At 27.7% G+C, this 11,147-nt stretch overlaps 1 protein-coding gene across 1 annotated transcript; it reads right to left on the bottom strand.

Moving 5' to 3' along the window:
• Positions 1-452: 452 nt before the first annotated feature.
• Phum_PHUM067850 (guanine nucleotide-exchange, putative) lies at positions 453-8,197 on the bottom strand (the record flags this gene model as incomplete). Its single annotated transcript, XM_002423526.1, has 26 exons — positions 453-494; positions 697-743; positions 831-913; positions 1,025-1,253; positions 1,333-1,511; positions 1,610-1,929; positions 2,024-2,139; positions 2,212-2,384; positions 2,473-2,735; positions 2,814-2,948; positions 3,031-3,284; positions 3,369-3,513; positions 3,590-3,752; positions 3,887-4,062; positions 4,140-4,352; positions 4,431-4,673; positions 4,785-4,912; positions 4,990-5,118; positions 5,190-5,374; positions 5,455-5,727; positions 5,841-6,238; positions 6,326-6,649; positions 6,731-6,970; positions 7,065-7,247; positions 7,565-7,696; positions 8,078-8,197. 26 exons carry the CDS (start codon positions 8,195-8,197, stop codon positions 453-455), a joined length of 4,893 nt encoding a protein of 1,630 aa, XP_002423571.1.
• Positions 8,198-11,147: the final 2,950 nt, after the last annotated feature.

Below are 11,147 nucleotides of genomic sequence, written 5' to 3' on the forward strand. Positions count from 1 at the left end.
AAAAATAAATATGAATAAATAAAAGAATAATTTTTTCCCGTTTATTTTTTATTTATTTATTTATTTAATGTATACATCGTATAAATTTTAATTAATTGCTGCTTTGACTTTATAAAATAATAATAATAATAATATTTTTATTGACTGATTGAATAATGCTGATGTGAAACCTGTGAATATTTTCAAGGCAGGTAACAAACAATAATTAATTTAATTTAATGATTTCTCAATAATTTTTTTGAATGAAATCTTTCAAAACATTCGACATTATGTGAAAACAAAACAAAAAAAAAAAAAAAAACATTTTTAATTTTATATCTGTTTATATATTATTTACAACATTTATGTATATATATATATAAAATTACTTAAACGAATAAATAATTATATTTTAATGTTTTCTATATATATTTACACCGATCTAAACATTTTTTTTTTATTTTAAATGCAGTTTAAACGAGTCGTTTAACGACTTTTAAAATTGTATAATTGCACTGGACAAAACCTTTTTTTTTTTTTTTTTTTTCTTACATAAGTCGGTCGGATTTTTATTGTTTTTGTCAATTAAAAAACAAACTTTATTATATAAAAAATTTAATTTTATGTTTTCGGAGGACTTAATAGGTGAGAATATTGAAGGAGAGCTTCTCTTAGAGCAATTGTAATATCTGATGATGACGTAGTCACACAACTCACGAGACAGGGATATAACGAAATTAATTGTTGCCACGCGGAATGTCCGACTGAAATTTAAATTATTATTAATTTTTTTTTTTTTTTTTTTTTTTTGGGGGGGGGGGGAAGGGGGAAACTTTATAATTTTTCATTACCTTTTTCCGGAGGAGCTTTCCTCAACGATTGAACGAGAGTTGCTATGGCTTTCAATACGAACGAAACTTCTGAAACTTGATATCTGAAAAAGAAAAAAATTTTTTTATTACTTTTAAGCAAAAACTCTTCGTACGTAACAATTTTTTTCTCATCAATTCTACGTCCTCCTACCCTTACAACTAACCTAACTGACCTCGATGGTGGACATTTTCCGGAATTTTTTTCCTCTTCCGCAAATTTCCTCAAAACCAATTCGAATCTGTGAAGGAGTGACGTAACAGCCAATCTTCCGGCAATGGCGGAATCTCCTTTGGCCGCATCTGTAATTTTTTCTTCCGTGTCCATGAGTGAAAATTCCAAGAGAGTTTCGAAACAAATTTTGGCAAATTCTTCTCTAAGTTTCGTTTCGATGACTTGACAATCTAAAATAAATAACGTTTTAAAAAGGAAATTGCGAATCGGACTGCGGATCAGGTCAAAGTTCACGAATTTTTTATTCACCTTTATTCGTGGCGGAATGAATGGAACCCATATTGAGCAAAACGACAATTTGCATTAGAAATTCTTTAGGAACTACGGCATAGTATTGCAATATTTGATCACGGATTAATTCAATTATTTGACAATCTATGGCTTCATCCGCTTTCGATTCCTCCGGCGTTTTCTCTATCGCGTTTTCACTGAAAATAATTAATAATAATTTTTTTTTATACTTACATTATTATTATACTCGGAGAAAAATTTTAAAATTAATCAAACAAAAAGGGGAAATGCTTACTTGTTTGAAAATAAAAATTTATCTAACGTGTCCGCTAAATGAGACCACATGGAATTAAAATGATTAGGATATTTTCTCGCTAATGGTAATCCGACTTTTAAAATTCTAATAAAGCAACTAGCAGCTAGACTCCACGTTTGAGGCGATGATGATGATAATTTGTGTTTGGAGCATAAGGGATCGTGATAAGCTATGATTATTTTTTCTAGTATTGATGATTCTAATAGAATCGGTGAAGAAGCTGATTTTTCGTAAAGCCAAGCAACTAAATCCATAGCTCTTTCGGCAAATGGAATGTAATTAACGCTTGACCATTCTCCCTACGAAACAAATTCATTTTTTTCTTTTCTTTTCTTTTCTTTTAAATTAAAAGGAAATTTGTCAAAAAAAAAAAAAAAAAAAAATTATACTCACGTCTTTTTTATGATTTTCCGACAGGACGCGACTCGGTAATTTAACAAATTCGAAAAGTTGCTCGAAAATAAGAGCGATCATGTTTTTTACATTCGAAGGCCAAGATTCGTCGGCAGCTCCCTGAAAAAAATAAATTTTAATTTTTTTTCTTTTTTTTTTTGAAATTAAAAATTGTTTTAAAATTTAACGAGTAGAAATTACCATGGCGAGAAGTTCGAGAGAATCCAAAACTCCATCTTGCAATTGAGTCACGTGAATTTCCGACACGGAAGGCATCATGAATGTGTTCTCGCAGTGAGGTGGTACAAGTACGGCTCTTTCAAGGAGTTTGCAAAGTTTTTCTAAATCCGCTTTTCCAAAACTACAAAAAAATATAAAAAAATAAAATAAAAGTGAATTTTTACAGTTTGATTACTATTCATTGAACTCAAAAAATAAATAATTTTTACTTTGATTTAATTGGTAGAAAAACATCCGGGAAAATTTGCATTAAAGCCGTTAGAAAATGCTGAGTAGGAGGACTCGCTTTTACTCTCTCGGGTGTAGTGGATTCTATTCCAACATTTAACCAAACATTCCAAGCTCGTAATCGTATACTAAGTTCTTCTTCTTCCGAAAGTATGTTACAATCTTCTTCGTTTTCGATTGCGACTCCTCCCTTGCTACGCCAGTATAAAATCTCTTGAAAAGCTTTTAAAGCCGATATGGAAACCTGGATTTAAAATTTTGCAATTAAAAAAAATTAATTTTTCGATTACTTTCCTTGTTCTCTTTTATTTTATGTGCATACCTCGCTGCTTTTACTAAGAGCTGCAACTTCTAAAAATTCCAGGAAAAGAGACCAAAATCGTGAAAAATCTCCAATTTTTTGAAGTAGTTTTCTTTTTGACTCGAAAACTTTGGCAACGCCCAATAATGTTAGCACCTGAAAATTTACAGAATTCATCAAATTACAGGTACTAATTATTTTTACAAAATTTGTGGTCAAACGTAATAGTATCGCCAACCTGAGTTTCGGCCCATTGCTTCTGTGCCGTATTTCTGGAATGATGTATTAAAATATTTCCACCCGTATCAACCTTTTCTGCACTCGCACAACTTGAAGCAGACCTAACTTTGTCTAAAAGGGGAAATAAAACTTGCCAAATGATTGGCTGCCATGTCCTTTCGCAGAAAAGACTTCCGTGAACGCTAATCGTCGAGAACAAAGTTTGTCCAGCAGATTTTCGAACGGCTGGTCTTTTATCGACGCAAAGCTCCCCTAAAAAAAAAAAAAAAAAATCAAATTATAAAAAAAATAACAATAATAAAATTTTGATAATAAAAAATACCTAAAATTTCTTACCTAATTTTGTATAAAGGCACATCCATAATTTATCGAATGGTGGCATATCGGGGGTGCCCGGGAAATCTGGAAAAACGGTACTATCGGAAGAAAACGACTGAGATAATTTTTCTTGATTTTGGTAAAAATAATCAGATATATTCCACTGTAAAAATAATAATAAAAAATTAACATTAAATTAAGTAGAATGAAAAAATTACGTAGAATTTTTTCAAATTTACCATAAGTCCAACAGCTGTTAATGAAATATTAAGCTCCTGAGTTTGAGATCCAAATTTTGCTGTTGTATTTACACAGAGAGGTAAACAATTGCAAGGCATTACGGGCAAAAAATCAGTCACAACAAGCTGCAAACACTGAAAGGCCACTCGAATCAAATTTTCTCTAAAACATTTATTAAAAAAATGCGATTCGTTAAAAATTATGAAAAAGAATATACAAGTAAATAAATAAAAATAGGAAACTTTTTTTTTTAACATATAATCCACATTTTTACAGATCGAAAATTATTAACTTGCCCGTGGTAATCAGAAACGGCGCCGATCGTTGTTAATACCAGGGGCCAACCGTGGCATAAAGTATCCCCAGAGCTATGTAATACGTGAAGCATGCATTCCAATTGTCTTTGCCTAACGTCGGGATGAGGTACAGATGAAAGTTCAGAAAGAGGAGCTAACACTAAAGCTTGTAAGTTCTGAAAAAATAAAATGTAAAGTTAAAGTACTTGGAAAAATTAGTAGGCTTGAAAGAATTAAAGAAATTAATACAAACCTGATTTGTCCGAAGGGAAGGTTGGTATTTATGCTGAAGTGCAATTTTCAATAAATAAGTTATGGCTTCTACACCCCATTCTCTCATTCTTATATGAGGATGTTGACAAACTTCCAATAAATGACTAGTAAGAGGCCTCCAAAAAACTTCTACTCTATGTAAATTTACCAAACCTGTTTCTAGCAGTTTTGCAACGGCGAATAAGGAAGGTTCCTTAAAGGAAAAAAAAAAAAATTGTTAGTTCATTAATAATTACCATTATTTTGTACTTAATTATGAATTGATGTTTACTCGATTTGAATACGCCAACTCCATTGCTTCCTGAGAAAGTTTACACAATGCGTCTATTAAGTGATGGAGTGCAACATCATCAAGATGTTGGCTCGATTCGAATAAATTACTGAGCATTGAAGAAAGCATTGGCAGATCAGCCATAACTGCCGTTGTTATGACCGCATTTGAATCTGAAGACATTTTGGCAGCTTTTAAGCTTCCACCGGTTGAGGGCTTTAATCTCAAAATCCACACAAGGTGCTTAATAAAAATTTTTAATTTATTATTTTTTAATTTTGAAAAAAAATAAAAAATAAAAAATAAAACTTGTAGCTTAATAAATCTTTTAGAGAAATTTTGCTAAACAATTACCTGAAGAGTTGTAAGAACTAGATGCCAAGCAGTTCCCAAAACGCTACCGTGATTTTGAGCTAAAGTAAGTAAAGCTTTCATGCATTGAAGATTTTTACTGGTCAACATAACCGGTCCCTGTTGAGCACCTAAAAAAAAAGTTTATTCAAACCCATAGTAAATTTTTTATTTATAAAAATTGAAATTAATTAATTTAAATTCTTACCAAAAGGCAGTGAGGCTGTAGGTAATGGAGTACCAACTGCCACAACTTGCTGACGGTAATCTGAATCGACTCCGTAACCAGGAATGGCATACTGAACATTGCCATCTTGAGTGTTTGTAAAATTATAATCTGAAAGTGCAAAATACAATATTAATTTATTTATTTAAAAAATTTTTTTACAGTAAAAGTTATTAACTTACTAAGCGATGAATTGTTTGTAGTGGTTGGCACGTTTAATACGTTTAATGCGTATTGCGGAGGAAGCGACGCTTTACAAATAGCTATAATAAATGCATCTCTTGAATTTTCTAAACCTAATATTCCACAAAAACCTGCAAATCGTTGCATGGCTTTGAGTATGTTTTCAGTGGTAGTTTCGTCAGTACTGAAAAAAAAAAATTTAATTACTTTTAGAATAAATTTTTAAATGTCTCAAAAAAAAAAAAAAAAAAATTTTTTTTTCACCTTAATTCTACTAAAGGACCTAATGCTGCAAGAAGCCCGCACCAACTTGATACAACAAGCTGAGTTTTAAGGCTTTGATCTGTATTTGTTGTGGTTTCTTTTTCATTTAAATTTAAATCTTCTAATTTTACATCTCCGTTTTCACTTTGCTTTTTTAAATTGTCCATATAAACGGAAATAGAGTGCACAACATCCAACAGACAAGCATACGCTACTGATATTCCATATCCGTCTGGTATTGTGGGAGCTTCTACTTTATCTAACATTTCTAGACTAAGTAATACATATTTCATTAGAATTTAAATAAAAAATATTAAATAATTTTTTATTTTGAATAGTAAAAGATGATTGATTTAAAATATTAGGGTAAAAATCGTTTAACTTACTAAATAGATTTTGCTTGCCCAGGTGTAAAAGTTACAACCAAAGGCAACCAAATGCCTCTTAAAAAAAAGCCAGGTTGAGGTGTTCCAGGTCCCGAAGGAGGAGCCATTAAGTTTCCGTGACCCTGGCTGGAGTTGCTAGTAACATTATTGGCAGGTAATCCACTTTGGCTCGGGTCAGCGAACAATGACTGAACATAAGCTCCTAAAGAATTTATAATATCTTGAAAAATATTTGTAGAATGTGCTTTCAAATCGTAACATTCGCACAATGTTTTAACTATTTTCCAATCAACTGTTAAATGATGAAGAACTTCCAATGCTAAAGATCGCTGCCAAACAGGTTTGTCTGGATCAAGAAATTTAACAATAAGAGAAAGAAAAATTTCACATTCTGTTACCTAAAATAAAAATGTCTCAGCAATGAATTAACAATTCTTATTAAATTTTCTTTTTTGTTTTGTTGTTTGAAAAAAGTAATACACTACCAATAAAGTTTGATAATGGTGAACTAAAATTTCTACCACTCGACACAATCTCATACTGACTGGAAAATTTGGTTTATCTAATGGAGCATTTTGAAAAGTTGAGGCTGCTGCAGAGCAACGGTACTTAATATTTGGCGAAAAAAGCTTTATAACAAGAGCGCAGACTCGTTCCTTTAGTAAAAAACTAAATTCGGGATGTCGGTGGAAAATTTGGGGAAACTTTGTGAGTACGAGTTCTAATAATTCAAGCCCAAATCCTCTACTCACTCCTGATATCCCTACCATCCAACCAGGTTCATCCCCATTAACTAATAATACTAAATCCTATAAAAATAAAAATAAATTTTTTAGTCTGGTTTTTTTTTTTTTATTTCAAAAAAATTAATAAATTTTATTTAATTCGACCTGAAACATTAAGAAGGCGTCTCCAGCACAAGGCCTTAAACTTTTAGGGGGGTTATTTCTAGGTGCACGAAGTTCAGTAAAATTGATATCAGAAGGAGAATTTTCTTCAGGACCAAATTTTTCATTTTCTGCGACAACTCTTTCAAATACCAATGAAACTAATTGACGTATAGTAGCTCCAGCTGTATTTACAGTGGTGGGATCTTTAGAAAAATAAAGTCGAAAACATAATATAAGATTCTAAAACACACAGAAAGAATTAAGTAGTAATTTAAAAACATTAATTTTTCTTATTTTTACCCAAATATTATAATAATTGATAGTAATTACTTACCCTTGCTAATGTTTCACCATGAACTATGGTGTTTGTTGTCAATAAAAGAGTAACACTTTGTAAAACTTTTACTTCTTCACTTCCTGCTTCCATAAGCATCCATAAAGTTTCAGTAATGTATCGAGCTCCTTTTTGATCCACTGCTTGCTCTGTGATAAGCCTTTGAATCATATTTAGACAGATCTAAAAGAAAAAAATGTAATATTATTTTCATTTTTCAAATTATTTTGATACTCTTACTTTTTTTTTTTTTTTTTTTACTCAAGAATCGGGAATTTGTTAAATCTGATTCGACAAAAATTTTATAAGGTTAGTAAAGTAATTAAAATATTTTTGCTCCACAAAAATATCATTTCTTTATTTAAATTATTCGCTTTTCATCCAAAATTCAAATAACGATTGTACTAATGAATTGAACACAAAAAAAATTTAAAGTGAACAATAAGAGTATTTGTAATACAAGACAAATTTATTCAATAACATATAAAAAACTATATTACCTTAACAATTTTTTGATCTTTTGTCTCACATCCTTGAACGAATGGATAAAGAATTTGATTTACTACATAGTAAAGAGGAGTCTGAGGATTGGTTTGTGCATTACGAAGTTTGACAATCCCTTCTTCGCAGGACTAAAAAAAAAAACAATACACATTTCTTACATTAATATAACATTTCAAAATGATTGTAAATGTTAATTTTACAGCATAAAATTAAAACTAGAACATAAAATTTTATGTACAGAAAACTCTTAATTTTTTATGATTATATCTTTTGCTTGCATCAATAAAAAAATATTAAAAAAATAAATTAGGTGTAATTATGCATAACAATTAAGAAGAAATTATTTTACATTGTGTCACTTGAAATAAATAAAAAACAATTTAAAATTTTAATTCAAAAGTCCAAAACATGGTACTTTAAAATAATATATTAATCGAAATAAAATCTTAAAATAAATTATGTAATAAATTTGAAATCTGACAAACAAATTTAAATGAAATTAAAATTACCTCTTTAATCATGGGATATTTCTTTTTAGCTTCGACCGATAATTTACGTAAATCATTTTGTAAGAGTTCAAAAAGTTTAGTATCCGTATTTATGTTTTTTTCGTTTATAAAGTGTGACATAATTGAAATAATTAAGAAAAAACTGTACAATAAGTGTAAAACAAAATTAATAATATAAAGTGTCAGTCATTTTTATTTACTAAATTACTTTGTTATCTCATATAAAAGCAACGGAACTTTGTGCCACGTTAAAGTTTTTATCACGTGACTGATACTAATTTTTTTTCGGTAGATGACTCTTGCATTCAAAAACTTGAAAATATTTCTTTTTTTTTTTCATTCTTCATTGTTTATTTGTTAATAATTAGATTTACATAAATTAAAGAATATTATTATTACATTCTTATTATTCATAGATATTCACGATTTAAAATTATATTATTAAAACATAAAATGTTTTATCACAATCTATTTCAATTGTTAAAATAATCAATGCTAAGTTAGAATATCACAATGGTGGACATAAAAATAAAAACTAAAAATTACTACTTATAATTATAAGTTTAAATATTTTACGTTAAAAAATGTTTCTCTGGTGTAAAAGACTCCAAGTGAAATTCATCACAAAGACGATCAAATTATTTTAAACTTTTTTCACATTAGTCTAAAACCACGACATTGTATGACGTAATTTAGAAATTTAAAAATAATAGCGCGAGATAAAGAAAAAGCTTGCGATTGGATCCCATTGTTTTGCGCATGCTCACATCTCTAAAGTTTTTAATACTTTTCTGCTATTGTTTGTAGATGTTCAGTTAACACTAAAGATCTGTAATATTTGGTGATTAATTGTGTCAAAAGAGTAAAAATGTCTCTTTCAGCTTACTTACCAAACCATAATATTTTTTTCTCATTAAAACCAAAAGTTCAATTTTTTAAAGGCAGTAATCTTTGTTTTAAGAAGCTGGAGTTTATTTTTTGATTTTTTTTTTTTTTTTAATTGTTTTTATTTTTCTTTGGTAAGTTTTTATTTATTGTTTCAATTTAGCTTTTGTATGATTCATTCCAATTGATGAAATACTTACTTTGTTATTTTAAACAGCTTTGTTTAAAATATGCTTATTAAAATATGATAGCTTTATAAGTATATCAAAAAACTAAGCCTACAACTGACTTCCTAAGTAGGCTAGTTGAAAATAATTGACCAATCCGGTTCGTTGCATGTGACGACGAGAATGCCTTTATGGATCTTTGTGGGTATTTAACCAGCTGGTTTAAAATAACAAAAGAAAAAACTTGACAAAAATTAAAAAAATAAAAATTATTGCAATTATGAAAAAAAAAAAAAAACATTCAAATATTATTGTAGCTAATTGTTGTTAAACATTTGTTATTATTTTAACAAACAGTGAGTGTATGAATTCTTGAAAGCTTTTGTTTCTTTAATTTTTAATTACCATTTTCAAATCACCAACTTTACTCGATTACAAATTCATTTTGACTGAAATAATTTAAAAAATTATTAGTACATCAAATGTATTGAAAGGAAACACATTTTATAATTACCATTCATTGACACATATGTAAGAAATGGTAATCTTTTAATTTTTTGAATGCAATTATGTAATAATTATAAATTTTTTAATGAGTATTTACATTCACCATGAATTCGGCTACATTTATAACAATGTCAACCTTATTAATATACAAAAGTAATTATAATAAAAATGTATTAACAAAAGAAATTTTGTTTTTGCACATTCTTTGATACAACTAATCGAGTGCAATACATTTTTATACTTAAAATTTTATTAAAATTGTTTTTTATACATAATGTAAAATCAATTTTGATGAAATTTCAATAAAAATTTCGAGATGTATATACAATATGTTGAGTATTTTATGTATTTTCATAACCAATACATCTTTTTGTAATATTATTTATGTTTCTGAATCATTCAAAAAAAAAAAAAAAAAAAAAAAAACGACTGAATCATAATATTATTGCTTAATTTTTCAATTTCCAACCTCTGTATTGTTGTATACAAACTCAAATAAAATTATCAAAGTTAAAAATGTTTCATTTAAAATATATATATACATTATGACATATGATAAAATTTGTAGGTTTTTTTTTTTTTTTTTTAAATTGCTCATGTTTAAAAAAAAAAAGAAATTATTATTATTTAGCTAAAAGGTCAAAGGGTGTTTAAAATTAATTTTTTTTCCTTTGACTAACTGTATTAGATAAAATTTAAAATAAAAAAATAAAATTTCTGCTTATTAAACATTTTTTTTTTTTGTTTTTTTTTTGTTATTGTTTTGAAAAATTTGAGAGAGTTGATACTTTTATTTTATTATTATTATCATCAAATATTTGAATTTTAAACATGGAGAAAAATGACATATGTTGTTATCAACCGTGATTGATTATATATTTAAATTTTTTTTTTGATTTGATTTGAGAGTAAAAATAAATAAAAATAATTTTTTAAATAATTCTGTGATAATTATTTAAAAATAAATTTTTCTTTAAAAAAAACAATTAAAATTTTAAACTTGAAACACTTACAAGATAATAATATTATTAAACTCAATTTATTTAAAAAAAAAAAAAAAAAAACCTTTTTAAGACATTGATAAAGCAAACTGAAAACAAAAAGGAAAGAAAGAAAGAAAAAAACAAGAAAATTTATCATTAATCGCTTTAATGTTTTTTTTTTCTTTTTTTCTTTTTTTAATCTTACATTTACTTCAGTAATCAGTTTCATATGCTGCTCGCCTTTTAATTATTTATTATTATTATTATTATTATTATTTTTTGTAATAAATTGTTTAAGTAATCATCCATAAAATTAAAATGTAAACGTCATTTTAAAGTTGTCGCAATCGACACGGTATCATTTTGACAGTAGGGGGAAAAAATAAATAAATAAATAATAATAAATAATTTGTTCGAATAAATCAACAAAAGTGTTATAAATGCAAATAAATATTTTCACGTTCGTTTTTATGTAATTCGATATATATAATTAATAATTTAATGTAATTTAATAATGTCGACGACGAT

Source organism: Pediculus humanus, genomic scaffold (genome assembly GCF_000006295.1).
Source record: "Pediculus humanus corporis 1103172107420 genomic scaffold, whole genome shotgun sequence".
Taxonomy (NCBI): Eukaryota; Metazoa; Arthropoda; class Insecta; order Psocodea; family Pediculidae; genus Pediculus; species Pediculus humanus.